The following is a 17,993-nucleotide window of genomic DNA, read 5'->3' on the forward strand; positions in this document are numbered from 1 at the left end:
CTTTTTATTTTTTTTATTTAGTGCTATATGGTAAAGGAAGGTCCAAAATCAAAGATTCATAAAAGCAAATAAAAAATCTAAAATTCTGAAGTAGTATGTGTTGTAAAATAAACCGATCATAGTTTAATAAGCAGCTACTACTTTCTCCAGTTCTAATATTCTATATACAGTATCTTACAGAACATGATTTTTTTTTGCCGTTTAAAAACTTTCAGTGTGTTAGACGGGGACATGTTTAGTTTGCGTCTTTAGAAAGACTAAGAAAAGATGAGTTATACCTTGCTCAAACAAACAAAGCCCCTATTAATATGGCATTACTACGCCAGGATAGGATGTTTACGTGAAAGGTTTCTTATAATGCAGACAGCTAGCCAAATACAGCCAAGGATGGGCTGCTAGTAGGTTTAGAGTGGACTAAAAAAAAAAAAAAAAAAAGAAATTCTATACGAGTTATGGCAATTGAACAAAACCCGACAATGAGATCATTGACTCTTATGGAGAAATGCCATACACATGGGTCTCATTCTGTAATACGTTACTAAGCAGGAGGTAGAGTAGGATTCTGCTTTTTCCATTTCTTCTCCAACACGTGTCTTACATATATACCTTAACTTATGTAAACATCTTTTACTTTCCAAAACAGCTGAAAGCTGACCGAACTCAATAAAGGCTTAAATGCACATCTTTCCAAAAGGATCCTCGCTCTCTGGGAAAGCTTTTAAAGCTCTAAAAGTTGGAAAGTAGAGCGGTATAGTAAAACAAAACCCGTGTCACCGAAATGAACAGGTAGAGATGTGAAGTAGTTCCCTCCCCCCAAACGTTAAATTCCCTTTCACTGCATTACTGAATAATTAAAAAAAAAAAACTCTACCGGTAGGTTTATTGATGTCACAAGATGCGTACCCCTTCTTTTTAAGGTTAGGGGTTCCCTTAAATGCTTTGTGTAAACCATCTCAAAACAATGATCAAGACAGTAAACGTACTTAAGAAATAAAAATGTATCTACAACTGAAATATTTACAGGTTATTTATATATTTACACGGTTCTTCTATACATATATCATAAATATTGAAAAATAGTTTGCTTTTCGATGAGTCAATGTTCTACAAATAGCACGTTAGAGTATATATTCATCCGTGGAAGACAATGAGATGACAGAAGTGGCGATCTACATACAGATCTGCATGATGATGATGATGATGTGCGTTAATGTTATTTTTCTTGGTTATTAATAGCAGGTATTGGACTATCACACTTTGCACAGGTTATACACCTGTAGTATTAAATATTTAAAAAAATTATATATATATATACCTAGAGTGTTTACAGAAACAGCTTTATCTGTTGTGTACGCAAGTTGATAATTATACTTGTATGGTACAATTGTGCGTTAATTATGTGAATAGCTATGCAATCTATTGTATAATATATGTTAAAACTAGCGATATATTGCTGCACTAGTTTGTTGTGTACATATTGCCTATACAGAATGGAAGCAATGAGGGAGATTTACTAAAACTGGTGTAGCTGTGCATAGTAACCAATCAGCTTCTAACTTTATCTTTCTCAGTTAGCTTTGGCCAATAAAACCTAGAAGATGATTGGTTACTATGCACAGCTACACCAGATTCTGCATGCACCAGTTTTAAGTAAATCTTCCCAAATCTGTAGCAAGTATCAATATATTATAAGGATTAGTAATATCACTAATGCACAAGTCAGCTCCTGAACAAAAAAATTGCTTCCACAAAGCACTTCCTCCATTCTGCGTAGGAAACAAGTATACTTTAATTTGTAATTTGGGATATCTGTTTAGTCTTGCATGTAACATACTTGGTTTTATGCCTCTGCATTTTATTCCTACATGCAAGAAAAAAAAAAAAAAAAAACACTAAAATATTTTATAATGACTTGCAGCTTGCTGGCGCTTTTCAAATTCTACAACTTTCTGTATCGGCAGTGTCACTTACAGAATTGTAGAGCATGCCTTCTAAAAATGTACACAGTAAACATTTTGTGAGCAAAACAATTCAGGACCTGTGGTTCATGTTTAGGAAAAAAAAAAAAAAAAAAAGTTGCTCAAGTAATTCAGTCATTTATAAATTAAGCTTTTAAATATTGAAAACGACTATACACGATGTAAACTGCCATGGGCTTCAATAAATTAGCCATTTAAATATCTCACCACGTATGTACCATGCGTAGAAAATACCCGCAAGTAACACGGTAAAGGTTTGACCGTCAACTATTATTTTTTTTTTATAATAACCAGGTAAAATAATTTGATCAAGTCTTTTACGCCCATACTAAAAGCAGTATTTTGACTTTCAAATTATTATTATTTTTTCCATGTTCAAAAAGGCCATTTCAGTATGAAGATAAACTGCACTTTCCAGCAGTAAGCTGGTGACAGTAAAAACATTGTTCAGCCTTGCTTTTACAATTTCTCTCTCACTGTATCCCATGCTCAAGTGACTATTTTCTAAAATACTGACTATTTTTAAATATACCTGTAGCAAACCAGTAAAGGGATCTTTAAGCACAGTTTCTGTGTAGATCCCCCTCAGAAGTGTGTCCAATTTGGTGAGCAGTTTTTTGGTACAAAAAAAAGGGGAGGGATCCGTCCCGTCCACCAGATGAACACTTATGCAGTGTAACATTTACTCACTTCAAATGGTTCCTGTAGGCACGTTCAAGTAATAACATACAAGTATGAGTAACAATAATTGACAACAACCAACCATGTGGCTTCAATAAAGTTTAGATTTTGTGTCCATTCTCCAGAATGGAATAAAATTACTTCCTTCTGCCAAAACCTTTGGAATAAAGAAGGCATTGTCCTTGTCAAGATGTAGAACTAATCTCTCAAGAGTCTTTTTGTTCTACAAGAATGGGTGTCTTGAAGGAAGAAACTGCAAGCAATGGTTACATTTCATTCTCAGTAGAAAGGTTGGGAGTGAACAGTTCCACTTCAAGAAAGGACTTGCTCACCGAGTCATCTAGTGTTTGTCAGAAGCAGTGTGGATCCAGTCAAGAATAATCAGGGTCATGCTTCCAATCATCACCACAAAGCCACTGATGAGGAATAGTGAAGCCTACAAAAGAAATACAAGAAAGTCGTCATTTTATCTGGAAGATCACCATGATCATAAAATATACACCACAAGGCCCATTGCTAAATAAAACAACCCCATCATACATTTTATGAATTTAACACTAAAGTACATCTCTTCTCTGTTCCTTCACAGATCAACTATGCTGCTGCTTTTAACATCCACTTAAAACTGAATCCAATTACTATCACTGTGCTGTAAGGCAAATTACTTCTCCCGAGCCTCCCCATTGTCTGGAACTTCCTACCCCAATCTCTTCGACCATCTCCTACTCTGTACACCTTTAGGTGATCCCTGAAAACCCACCTCAGAGAAGCCTATCCTACCTCAACTTTACTTCTATTTTCTCGATCAGCTCATTCACCACATTTATTACCTTTTGTATCATTTAACCTTCCCACTTAGATTGTAAGCTCTAATGAGCAGGGCCCCCGATTCCTCCTGTATTAAAAATTGTATTGTAACTGTACTGTCTGCCACTGTGCAAACTGTTGGCACTACATAACCTATTCTATACCCCTTTACACTTCCCATCTGTGTGGGGGTTTCACAGTATGGAAATGCCTTAAGTCTAGTACACACGGGGCGAATGTCAGGCAACATTCAGCCTGTGTGTATGGCAACTGGTCCGACACAAGCCAGCCGTTCAGCTGGCTTCTCGCCGAGGGTCATGCTGGAAAACCAGCAACAGACCGGCTCCTGATCAGCACTCTCAGCCTTTGATCAGAGTGTAGAAACCAATCAGCTCTTTTTATTGTCAAAGCTTAAACTAAACAAGCTGAAGTTTGAAGCTGATTGGCTACCATGCACAGCTGTACCAGATTCTGAGTTCACCAGTTTTAGTAACCCCCCCCCCCCCCCCTTTGTTATAAGGAGAATTGCAATCAAAACATTCAGGTATATGCTCACCCTAAAAGAAAAAAACACATATGTATGCACTTCTGGCTGTTGCTCTACAAAACCATCAACAACATTATAGGAGGAGACTTACCCCAATCTTCTGCACTGATCTACTGGATTCCTTTGTCACTAGCTTGAGGTAAAAAGCTGATGGCAGGATAAAGACCAGCATAGCAGCAGCAGAGGCACCTATGACACAAAAGGAAAAAATCATTAGTTTCTACACAAGGAGATGATTATTTAAGAAGAAAAAAAAAATCCCATCTACATATAACAATATTAACCTGGCATTCTGATTAACAAATTGTTGCTAGTATTTTCCCTGCTGCACTCCGAGATGTCAGTGTTTTCCTCCTTCTCCATTTACTGGCAGGCATCATTTTTTCCTGCACTATGCAAATCATTTACCCTTAAGGCAATACCAGGTATTTGACGACAACTACGAAGCAGCATAGAGAAATATAAACAAAGTGTTTTTTCCCCCCCAATGACTCACCAATGAATCCAAAGATATCTCTGATGGTTGGGACAAAAATGACCAGGAAATTGGTGAATGCTAGAATGACAAGCGTGATCAGGATGTGGCGCCACCATGCAAACTCCTTTCCAGAGCACAACAGCTGATTGATGGAGCTACGGATCTAATAGAAAACAAAGCCAAGTTAGGTATATTGAAAACAGCACATAAGAAAAAAATAAAACATAGTTTGCGTTATAATACCCTCTGCCCTACAATGCCATTTTAATACCATTCAATATAACGATTAATATCAGTGCTCGACAGTCAGCTTTTTCATGTGTGCTTTATTTTTAATTGGGCTTTTACTGTCTCCGAAAAAGTCTAAAATTGTTTTTGGAGTACTATTGAATCTATGGTTAACGATAAATGCAAAATTCTTTGCCAACTTAGATGCGAAGATAACCATCACAATTAATTTTAATTATTTATACAAAAAATAAATAAAAAAACAACAATAATAATAAAACAGCACTTACTGGGAAAATAACAATAGGAACAGTTAAGGTGACGGCCATGAGAACAGCCAGGCGCACAACGACAAATATAACGCCAGCTCCTGGAACCTTGGAGTATGTGTGGAGCAACTCTGGCTCAACCCGTCCTGTTGACAATAAAAAGAGCACTTATTTAGTATGAGAATAATAATAATAATAATAATAATAATAAATAAAAATAAGGTTTTTACATATGGTATGATTTCTATGCAACACATCAGTAAATGCAAAGTATTGCATATTTTTATTCTTGTTATAATAAATTAAAAGAAAAAAACACCATACAAAACTAACTTTGTAGTGTTGGTATTGAATCACTAACTTTCTAATCCTCTCAAAAACAAGCACAGCAGCATTTTCCCACAATACTTTGTGACTCTGCTACCCTTCTACAAAGCTGTAACATAGCGCCACTCTTGCAGCTTAACCCTAAAATGTATTAAACTTTGTGAAGAATCCATGATTAGGAGAGAACGCGATGCTACCATTTAGCTTTGCTTTGGCTGTGTTCTGGTAAGCATATGTTCAACTGAATTATCTACAAAAGCATGCAAAAAACTGAAGTAGAGATTTTGGGTGAAGTTGGCTTTTATGATACAATGAAAACTTGACAAGTAGTTGATTGAACTAATTCGCCCTGATACTCAAAAGTCATTATGACATCATATTTCTCAAAATACATGATTTTTTAAAGGTGGCAGTATGCGATATGGATAGACCATATTGTGAAAGGTACTGGAAAAACACAGATCAACCGATTCACTGCGAATCTGGGTCCAAGCCCACAAATTTTGCTCATCAAGAATGAAAGGGTTGGACTTTGATTTTCCTAGGGTCATGGATTTGATAACAGCAGCTACAGAATATAGTAAACTGCACTGAGAGATTTAAGGACTAAAGTGGTATTTGATAAAAAAATAAAAAGGATTATGAAACAGTATGATTTTGGCAAATGAAATGTTCTGGCACAACACTTGAAATTAAATAAAAAATGGGACTAAAAAAAAAAAAAAAAAAGGCCAAATTGGCTACATTTTCAAAACCAGGCTGCTGGGAGTTTAGTGATTAGAATCTCCTGGCAGAACATATAAGTATCCTCAGAATTTTTTTTAGTGGAAAAAAACATATGAATTTGCAATTTGTAATAATTACCATAGAAAGTCAAATATCCAAAGAGAGCAGCAAGGAGATACATGATAAACATAGCGAAAAAGGACACGTTTGAAACATTCATCATTCTTTTACGGCTTCGGCTGCGGAGAGAGAATAGGATACTTTTAGTACAGGCTCATTGGCAGTGAATGTTCTTTTACTGGCTTAAAATAGAACAGATCTTACCCTTTAAGTTCCTGATAAATTGGAAGGACAGCTGGGTGACAGACAAAGGAGAACGTCAGGATGGGTACAGCATATACCGTCTAGAACATAAAATAGACAAAAATGTAATTACACAGATAAAAAACAACCTAAAAGCTGTAGGGTTAGGTCAATGACCATTGCCTAAAAATTTACCAACTTTAAAGAGACATTGTTACCTGAGAGTTATAAACAAAGTATTTTGGGGTGCACATTTCATCATCAATGGTCTCGTTCAACCCAACACTATGCATCGGGGAATATGTGGTCAAGTGGGTCAACGTGTGGTTTAAAGTCATGTTGAGGGCATCATTTTCTAGTAATAGAGGGCAAGGGATATGAAATTTCTTGTAGATAACCTAAAATGCAAACATAAAAATAATCAAAGAGGTGATTTGGATAAATATTATTAGATAAAAGCAACATCATAGACACTCCTACTGTCTAACCAACTTATCATTACCCAATGTTGGTATCAAAAACTGAAGCTTCTACATTACATCAGCCAACCCAATCAATGACAAAAAGGTTCTAGGAAAAAGGTTTATGCACACGAGTCCCCAGGTTTGCATACATGCTCCAGCAAATATTACAGGTTTTGAATATCCTGGTTGGATACTGAATTTATTTTAAAATATGGAAAAATGCAACAGGGGAACAGACGGGGGTTGGTTTACTAGAATTGGAGAGTGCACAATCTAGTGCAGCTCTGCACAGAAACCAGTCTCAAGTTTTTTTCTTCAAAGTGTAATTGAACAAGCTGAAGTTAGAAGCAGATTGGCTACCATGCACAGCTGAACAAGATTTTGCACTCTCCGATATTAGTATATCAACCCCCACAGAATTTATAGAAGAAAGACACACTTAAGGCCCGTACACAGGATCGGATTTTCCGACGGGAAAAGTGTGATGGCAGGCTGTTTGTATGCTTCATCGGACAATAGTTGTCGGATTTTCCGCCAACAAATGTTGGATAGCATTCTTTAAAAATGTTCCCACAACAAATGTGTTTTGTCGGATTATCCAATCGTGTGTATGCAAGTCCTTCTGACAACACTCCAAAGTACAAACACGCATGCTCAGAAGCAATGCTTACCATAACACAACATTAGCATAAGTTGGCCAAAGAGTGGCGCTAAAGAGCTGAAAAAACCACATTGTTTTGTGTTTGTTGGCTGACAATTCTTTGCATGCAAGACAAGTTCCCAGCCAACGCCCTTCGAACAAAAGTCCTACGCTTTGTCCGTGGAAAATCCGATTGTGTGTACGAGGCTTAAGGTGTCTGTTTATGAAACAGAGAAGAGCCGAGATCCCAATGATCACAGCAGATCTCTCAGGTGTGCCAGTTTATGAAGCCGAGATGAGGAGTGGAAAACATGTTCTTTACAGGATACACCCTTCTGCCATTAACTTTTACACAGATGGGCAGGTTATGAAGGCGAGATCCAAAGATCTCACTGGCAATCTCTGTAAAATATCTCCGTTCCAGATTCTCCAGCCCAGAGGTGGAAAATATGGGTGAGAAGCTGCTGTGATGTGAGGAAGAATGCTGTCTTTTAGGACCCATTCACATCCGAGCAATGCAGAATTGTTGGCAGATTTGCGCAATTCTTGCCACCATTCCAAATTGCTGTAAAAGTGCGCTTTTGGGTGCCATTCAGTGTTAATGGCACCCCAAATGCAGTTAGCAGAAATGCATTTTGTCATTTGATAAATACACTACCAAAGTGCCAAGATGCACAAATAAAAAAAAAAAATAAGTTATGACCAAAAAATTGTATTTTCAAATTGGGCATTTTTTTTGTACAGTTCTTAATACACTTTTTGCTGCTTTTTTTAACACTCATTTTGGCGTTTTAGTAAATTTTTATATGCATTTAGGTGTTTTAACATGTATTTTGGCAAATGTTTTACCTGCATTTGTGTGCATTCTGGAAACTTATGCAAAATGCATGTGGTGCCATGAATTGTTAATGCCCCCCCAAAACTGGCTAGCAAATGTTCCGTTTGCCAAATCTTTAGGAATATACTTACAACAATGAGGAAGAACACCATGCACAGCAGTGAAAAGCCGCTTGTGTAGCCCAAATACCCTGAAAAAAAAAAAACAATTAAGAGAAATTAACAAAACATCAAACACTGTTTAAATATCAAACAAAATGTATAGCTAAGCATGATTTATGAGAAAAAGTTACCTTAAAAAAAAAAAAATGTTTTTCTTCTTCAGCAGATCACATCAATTAGTAATGATTTATAATATGACTGGTCAAGCTAGTTACAATCTTTTAGGTTTACCAAAAACTAAGAAGTGTGAGTGCCTTACTGACTAGATTACAAATTTTGTAAACTGGGCACATGAGTGAACAAAATAGCATTTAAATAGATCTTACAATCTGATTGTAAGAAGTCTACGTCACATTGAAAAAAAATAAAAAAAAATAAAAAAAACTTACCCAAGTTTCTTAGTAGTGACAACGGGAGTATGAGGCCTATAGAAACCATTACAACCAAATAATCTCCATTTAAGTACCATTCACTGGAAAACAAATAATCAAAAGCAGAAAGTCAGCGGCAGGACAGCAATTTATTTTTTATTTCATATGTAATAATGTCATTAATAGTTTCAAATATATAAAGAACATTAAAATGCTTTAACAGTCACAGCCAGATAATTTTATTACTGTTTTTAGAGTTATGCAAGCTGGGGTGTGTAATGAAAACAGTATCACATGCCTTTGAGGGAAAGCACACAGTCCTGGTAGAAGTATTAATACAACTCAAAATTCCAGCATTCAGCATGTAACTGCCAGTAAAGGGCTTGTTTTGGCATCTTATGAGTACAAGGTATTAGAACATGCTTTCTTAGGCAGGCCTCTCTTCACAGGCAGTAACTAAAGAGAGCACTATGTTCGCTCACAGACATTTTATTTTAGTAGAATGTGGCGTGGTAAGTCACCAAACAAATATACTTTGAAAAAAAGTGCACAGGCTGTCACAGGGATGGGCCTCGGTTATAAAAAATTTGAATCAACCGAATAAGTAAAGTATTCTGCTCAAGTTAGAAAATACAAAGCTACTGCAGATAAACAGTTTTTCTAGTTAAAAGTGGTTGTAAACCCATTGAAAAAAAAAATAAAAGTATGTATGTATGTATGTATGTATATATATATATATATATATATATATATATATATATATATATATACACATACATATACATATACATACACACACACACTTTTATTTTTTTAATATATATCTAGTAAACACCCCACACAACCCTGCAAAGGCATATTGAGATAGTATGCATTATGAAATACTCACCTTAGAGCTAAGCCCCCGCAGCAGTCCCAGCACACTGCTCTGCCCGGTGACGTCTCCTGGACTTATTTCCGGGTATCGTGGGCTCTGGTGCTGCGATTGGCCAGAGCCGTGATGACGTCACTCCCACACACGCGCGCGGGAGCCACCGGTACATCAGCTGAAGCAACGGCATGAATGAGCCGTTGCTTCAGTGCGCATGTGCTGATGACGTTGGCACATGCTGATACAGGGGATAGCTCCTAAAACCAGGTTTAGGAGATCTCCACAGTAGCTATAGGTAAGCCCAATTATAGGCTTACCAGTATTGAAAAGTGGTTTGTAAGGGTTTACAACCACTTTAAGTACTGCTTTTCTCGCTAGGTTAACCCAAGCTCAGCTCACATCTTGAGATGTGCTTTCCGCAATCTCACATAGTTGACTACCAAGGATGTCCTTCTGAAGAAATTCTACTCTCCTTTATCCCACTTTTCTATAGGCTCTCAAGGTAGAACAAATATACATTTTTCAGAGAGGGTTGCTCTCAGGCTGGATTTACACCAATGCATTTTTAGTGCTTTTTGTACTAAAGCCCATTTAACATGGTTTTCTATGGAACACGCTCTGTAGTGCAAACCTGCAAAATGCAGAAAGCATGCATAGGTATGCAAAAATGCATAGGTTGTGAATCAAGCCTAAAGCTGGCCATACAATATACCATTTTCTTATTCAATTTCCTTTAGATTTACCTTCAATTATGTAGTGCAAGGGCCTTCCTGATTGCATACAAAATTGAAAGGGTTTAGGTTTGACCTCATTATATGGTTTTGGTAAATCTAAAGAAAAAAAAAAAATAATAATTGTACAAGAGATTTGTATAATATATGGCCAGCCTAACTAACCAACCCTCATATACCAATCACTACGCCCAGCTTGGCCCCTCACTTAAAGTGACACTAAACTCTGGCTTTGGAAAAACACAGTAATAAACAATTTAATGAAAAATAGATTACTGGGTCATTAGGTAGTGTACATGAATCAACTATTTTTGGAAAATAAGGATATGGGGGGGGGGGGGTGTATTTATAAAAGGAAAATCCACTTTGCACTACAGGTACAAACTACATGTCGCTGTAAATCTGAGGGGTAGATGTGAAATGAGGAGGGGGGGGGGGGGGGGCTAGAAAGCGCTGCTGATTTTATTATCCAATCATGTGCAAGCTAAAATTTATTTTCCTTGCATTTCTCCCACGGATCTACAGTGATTGTACTTCCAGTGCAATTTCAAGTGCACTTTGCACTTGTAGTGCAAGGTGAATTTGCCTTTAGTAAATAACCCCCATAGTGTCACTACATATCCTCTGAGCTGGGCAGTTTTCACCTTTACCAAATAGCGTTGTTTAAAAAATCTGAATAATGTTTAAATAGGACTCAAATATAACGAAAGCTGAATTGACTAACTTAATACAAAAGACATAGCTGTGGCCATGCTAAAAAAAAAAAAAAAAATGTTATCATGGGGGTTTATTATGTTGATTCTCAAACCAAGATACTTACGTAGCATTGGGATTTGCACCGGTCAGTTCCTTAATTACAAGAGGCAATTCATACTTCACAATGTAGAGGTAGCTTGACATTGCTGTAAAAAGAAAGAAAGGATTAGCTACAAATGAAAATAAAATAAAAACTTAAAATATTTTATTTATTTTTTATGTAGCTGCAGGGTGTGATGCTGGTAGAAGTGAATGACCTACCTCCAATATTCTGCATTGTTATGGATCCAGAGGCTGCAAGTTTTCCAAACAAGCCAAATGCTTTAAATCCCAGCTGCTCATACAATAAAGAACCTAACAAATAAAAATAAATATACCATTAACAATAGGACATTTGACAGAGTTAATGTCTTTCAAAAAAAGTGATGCAGTTTAAAAATACATACCTCCTTCATTTGCTGTCTTTAACAGTAGGTGAATGGAATAGATTGAGAATATTGACACAAAAGTCAATAGGATCCTACAACACAAAACAAAAAGAAAAATCTGTAAAAGTTCCCAACAAAGGTGTGTTAGAGCAATACAATGTATATTGGCGTATAAATGCACTTATGGCTTCCATCCCACGGTGTCACGGACTCATTATTACACAAGACCGGCCCAAACCCGTCATCTTCGCACTGTACTTGTTTAATGATTGCAAGTTATCGCACTTGCCGTGTCATGTATTAACATAACCTTTTGAAGGATGCGAAATACCCCCGGGTAGAACCATTTCACATGATTTAGCAGCTAACAGCGATAAAAATAAAAAAATCCCTTACAAGATGGGAGTATATATTTTATCCAAATGGATAATTTACAAGCCAGAGTGAAAATGAATAGGTCACCATTAGCAAATTGTTTGGCTCTCTATATTTCACTTATTACAGGATACATGATGTACAAAAGGAGAGAGAATCGTGTTTCTGACCTCCTGGTGTCATGTTAGCAAAAGCCGCTTGTTGGTAATGCAGTGAATATGACAAGTATAGGGCAGCGCCCAGGATTGGTTGCAGTAGTAGTGTCCACTATTTAGTGGTAGAACTTCCAAAGACATGCTGGTTGGTAATCAGATCCTGTCTATAAATTGGCCCTAGTATGTGTTTGTGAGCGTGTCGGGACCCTTCGGGGTAAGACCGCGCTATATCGAGATACCTCAACTCCTGCCATAGCATCCCATGTGGCTGCTATGGGGCAGAGGGGGGACTATGAGGGGAGAGCTGTCCATCCAGGTCCACCATATTTAGCTTGCCTTATTCTTGCATTATATGGGAAGGAGTTCTAATTGTTTATTCTGACACCAATGCAGCTTAGTTGAAAGAGAGAGGGGGGGGGGACGGCATTTTTGTTTAACAGTATCTTTCTTTCTTTCTTCCTAAAGACAGATCTTTTTTTCTCAGAAAATAGGTGCAGGAACTCAACCATGACCCCGTTCAGATTTCACAAACAGTAGAAGGGTCTTAAAGGGGCATTAAATACCAGGATTGCATTACATACAGAGTACAAAGTTCAGGAGGGTTACACACAGAGTGCAGAGCTGTCACTTGTAAACACAGAAACCAGACTGCTGTGTTTACAAGTGATTGTGGTGATCAGGCACCAAAGGGTCTGAGCCAGAGGTGGTGGAACTGAGTTCCCCCTGAAAAAAAGCCCTATCCATATCTATCTATCTATCTATCTATCTATCTATCTAATATAGCACTGAATCCATTGGACTAATGGTACTACCAACTGCAAGAATAGAAAGAATAGATGGGTTATGGTGACTTAGAGCAAAAAATAAATGCAGGGCTGGGTTTGTCCTTTGTTTTGCTGATAGAAAGCAATATTTCCTTTATTTTAAAAGAATGGTATTGTCTCAGTGTGCATTATTTTCGGAACTAAAATGCAGTGACAAAAAAACTGTTCAGAACACTAAACAATGGAAACAGTGTACATCATTGTTCTTAATTAAATAAATATTCCTTTCTAAACCAAAATTAGGAGGCATGCTGCCCCTAGTGGAGACTAGTAAAAAAAAGCACTGCTGTATAAATACACAGCATGTGACATCTACAGAAAGCCTCAGCACAAAATGTCAAGAAAACAAACAAAAAAATGTAATAAAAAAATGGGGCGTAATTGACAAAAAAGGTCATTGACAATGAGACACATACATTGTTCTTTAGTAAATAAATATTCCTTTATAAACCAAATCAGAGGCATGCTGCCCCTAGTGGAGACTAGCAGGAAAACACTGCCATATAAATACACAGCATGTGACATCTACAGAAAGCCTCAGCTCCAAATATCAAGAAAACAAACAAAAAATAAATAAAAAATGGGGCGTCATTGACAAAAAGGTAATTGAAAATTAGATACCGTATTTATCGGCATATAACACGCACAGGCGTATAACACACACCCTAACTTTAAGAGGGAAGTTTCAGGAAAAAAACTTTCCACAGCCCCCTGCATATAACACGCAGGCACAGTTTACCCTCTAATTTCAGGGTAAAAAAGTGAGTGTTATACGCCAATAAATACAGTACATTGTTCTTTATTAAATAAATATTCCTTTATAAACCAAATCAGAGGCATGCTGCCCCTAGTGGAGACTAGTAAAAAAACACTGCCGTATAAATACACAGCATGTGACATCTACAGAAAGCCTCAGCACAAAATGTCAAGAAAAAAAAAAATGGGGCGTCATTGACAATGAGATACTTACATAAATAGTGCAATGCCAGTGTTAGCCATGGCATAGGATAGACCTAGAATTCCACTTCCCACAATGGCGTTACTGAGGTTAAATACTGACATGCCAAAGGACGTCGTCCCTGGAAGCTATGAATAAGAATAAGGAACATTAAGGACGTGGCAAAAACATACAGAGTACGTAGCCGATTCTATCCAAGCTCATAGGGATGTACTTACATATTCAGTCTCACATTTCTTCTTTGTTAAAGTAGGCTCAAGAAGGAAATTTTGGTTCTCTGGATCCATGTCATAATGCCTGTAAAATGAATAAACACGAGATCTAAATGAAAAGGTGCGATAAATATTGTCCAATAGTTGAATCAGCTAATACGCAATTGACCTTGCATAAGAGATATAGCGTTTCTATGACGATATCGGTGCATAATTAATGACACACGGCCGCGCATGTAAAGGAAGAGGAGGACTAACCCTTTAATGGATAGCTTCTTCGCTGGATATTCCGGGTAATTGAAATCATCGTTGCTGTTGGAGCTGGCGCTGTCCTCATCCGGAGAAATATTAAACTTTCCAATCTCTTGTTTGTTCATGCTGATAATAAAAGATGGACCAGAAGCGTGTTCACGAGGACAGCTGATGTAGTCTGTGTGGCTGATGCTGATCGTACTGCTGCTGCTGCTTGGCTCTCCGCCTGCAAGGAAGGCAAAACGTCAATACTGCAGTGTGCAACCCAACCACGTGATGCTTTATCATCACGAGCCAGAAAGGAAAGAGGGGAGGAGGTTAGAGAGAGTGGAAAAGTACTAGCTGGCTCATAGAGAATACAGCAAATTCCAAGTCACACAGTCTGCCTCCCCCCCCTCCTCCTCCCATTCTCCCTCTCCACCCATACTTGTCAATCACAAACATTCCAAGGCCATGAGCAGATGATATTTAATCCCACCCAATTCAAGCCATTGTTTTATTACGGCCCCTCCATATACGTATTCCATACACCGCAATACATTTCTTTTTTTCGCTTTTAAACAGTTTAATTATTAAGATGATCATCATCAGACGCTACATTGATATGCAACAGCCTGACTGCATTTATAGCATGATTGAAAGGGGGTACCTGCTATAATTGCGTACAAATAAAAGGCACCTACGACATGTAGGACTAACGCGTTTGTTATCAGCAACAAAAACACGTATACGTAATTTAGGTGAAATATATATGATCCCTCCTGTATTGATTCGTATTGTGACTGTACTGTCTTCCCTGATGTAAAGCACTGCGCAAACTGTTGGCACTATATAAATCCTGTATAATAATTATATATATATATATATATATATATATATATATATATATATACACATACATATACACACACACACACACACACACACACACACACACACATATATATATATATATTGTAAGCTCTAACAAGCAGGGCCCTCTGATCCCTCCTGTATTGAATAGGGACCTTTAGATTGTAAGCTCCTTGAGGGTAGGGACTGATGTGATGTGAATGTACATTGTATATGTAAAGCGCTGCGTAAATTGACAGGGCTATACAAGTACTTTAATAATAATAATAATAATAATAAAACTGTACTGTCTGCCCTCACGTTGTAAAGCGTTGCACAAACTGTTGGCACTATATAAAACCTGTATAATATAAATAATAAATTACCATTAATGATCAACTAAGATTTAAACATAGGATCAATGGCAATAAAATATTTATTAAAAATATTACAACTGATTAGACTAAATATAAGAAGTTTAAAATACAATAAAATCTCTGTTATTTATTTAAAAAAAAAAAAAAAAAAGGGGGAACCGCCTTGTCGGTTAAAAAAAAAATAAAAAAAATATCAGACAGTATTTCGGAGAAAAAGGCGCTTGTGTCTAGAAAATTCTCGAAAGGGGCCGAGTTTATGGGGAAGGCAAAAAAAAAATAAAAACCTGTGAATAAGCAGCCAGTGAAGCTCAGCATTGAGCAGTGGGCGATACATGGCCACTCCTCGTCCCCTCCCTCGCTTCCTCACACTAACCTCTGCTCTACAAGAACACACAGGAATCTGATGCAACCACCACATACTATTGAAACAGATCCCATCCATGTGCCGGATTTCCTCAGTACAAAGGAGAGGACACTCCTAAATATCCATGGAGATATTATTATTCGCTATGGACAAGCGATCACCCAACTGATCTCATAAGGATAGAATAGATAGACAGATAAATAGATTGATCAATTGATCAAGAGCTAGAGACATAAAGATGGATACATAGATGATTAACATATAGACGATTACATAGATATGGATGATGGAAAGAATGATGATTAGTTCTGGATAGCTAGCTAGATCTTTATAGATGATGGAATAGACAGATACATCGATGATTGACAGACGGATGTCTAGATAGATAGAGATGATGGAAAGAATGATGATTATTTATATGCTGATAGATATAAATGATAAGATAGAGTGGTTGATTGATTGATCTATAGTGAGATCAATAGAGCTTCTAGAGATCTGGTGCAGAATCTGAACCAATGGCCCTCCATTACCTTGCGTTTTATTATTGTCACCCACAAATATCTCAGACAATGAAACCTGGTGTGTACAGATCAGACTGAGCTCTATGCCATCATCTGATCATCATCCATATAAATGAGGATTATTGAGTACACACAGAAGAGAATGAATTGATGTGTAATGAGTAATGTGTACTCCTCCTGCAGGCAGCCCCCATCTAATGTAATGTGCAGCCCCCCATCCAATGTAAAGTGCAGCCCCCCATCCAATGTAATGTGCAGCCCCCCCATCCAATCCAATGTAACGTGGAGCACCCCATTCAATACAATGTAACGTGGAGTCCCCCCATCCAATGTAATGTGGAGCCCCCTCCCCCATTCAATCCAATGTAATGTGGAGCCCCCCCATCTAATACAATGTAATGTGGAGCCCCCCATCCAATCCAACGTGGAGCCCCTCCCCCATGTAATGTGGAGCCCCCTACCAGCCAATGTAATGTGGAGCCCCCCCCCCCATCCAATGTGGAGCCCCCTCCCCATTCAATCCAATGTAATGGGGAGCCCCCACCCATCCAATACAATGTAATGTGGAGCCCCTCCCCCATGTAATGTGGAGCCCCCCCCCCATTTAATCCAATGTAAGGTGCAGTGCAGCCCCCATCCAATCCACTGTAATGTGGAGCCCCCCCATTCAATCCAATGTAACGTGGAGCCCCCCATCCAATCCAATGTAACGTGGAGCCCCCCATCCAATATAATGTGGACCCCCCCCCCCATCCAATCCACTGTAATGTGGAGCCCCCCCCCCCCCCATTCAATCCAATGTAGCGTGCAGCCCCCCATCCAATATAATGTGGACCCCCCCCCATCCAATGTAATGTGCACCCCCCATCCAATATAATGTGGAGCCCCCCCCCCCCATCCAATCCACTGTAATGTGCACCCCCCCCCATCCAATGTATACATACACAGCAGTCACATTGAGCAGCCTCGTGCTGCACTGTCACCCACACAGCCTGCGGAGCTTCTTACCTTCCAATTCTCACAGATGTACAGATACGGCTCCCCTCACACGACCAATAATAATGATAATGATAAAATAGGTAAATAAATAGGACACTAGAAACACGCTCTAATGATATAAATATGAAGAATTCCCTTCAGCGGCGCTCCTGTGACTGATGATTTCCCCGGTTACTCTCTCTTATTAGTGGTATGCAGAGGGCGGGGCGGAGGGTGGGGCTGCCGTGCGTAATTTCATCAATAGACCTGTTCAGCCTTTGTGTACCAACATTGAAGGCCACGCCCCTCTCCCGCCCACTACCGGCCTGGGGTTCAAGTGCGCTGTGTGAGTTCTCTCCTAGTCCGGGCTGTTTGTTGTGTGCTGCCAGGGCGCCGGGACATAAACACACACACGGGGTTACATGAACTTGGGCAGGCTTCAGCTTATGGGATTGGCTGTTTAGCTTTGTCCTCTTATTCCACCGTTTTGGTAACGGAGGAGTTTCTGCGTGCGCATATTTAACACTATGGCCCGGATTCA

General features: G+C 38.4%; 1 protein-coding gene across 1 annotated transcript; it reads right to left on the bottom strand.

Annotated features, from left to right (window-relative positions):
* Window positions 1-187: 187 nt before the first annotated feature.
* On the bottom strand, window positions 188-17,644 carry SLC38A2 (solute carrier family 38 member 2). Its single transcript, XM_040343908.1, has 16 exons — window positions 17,483-17,644; window positions 14,388-14,607; window positions 14,136-14,214; window positions 13,930-14,045; window positions 11,624-11,697; window positions 11,439-11,531; window positions 11,242-11,323; window positions 8,838-8,920; window positions 8,419-8,477; window positions 6,564-6,743; window positions 6,367-6,446; window positions 6,181-6,281; window positions 5,011-5,135; window positions 4,511-4,655; window positions 4,106-4,203; window positions 188-3,096 (listed from the first exon to the last, which is right to left on the bottom strand). The coding sequence occupies exons 2-16, from the start codon at window positions 14,504-14,506 to the stop codon at window positions 3,001-3,003; spliced, it is 1,530 nt and encodes a 509-aa protein (XP_040199842.1). The 5' UTR covers window positions 14,507-14,607; window positions 17,483-17,644; the 3' UTR covers window positions 188-3,000.
* Window positions 17,645-17,993: the final 349 nt, after the last annotated feature.

This window comes from Rana temporaria, chromosome 3 (assembly GCF_905171775.1).
Source record: "Rana temporaria chromosome 3, aRanTem1.1, whole genome shotgun sequence".
Classification (NCBI taxonomy): Eukaryota; Metazoa; Chordata; class Amphibia; order Anura; family Ranidae; genus Rana; species Rana temporaria.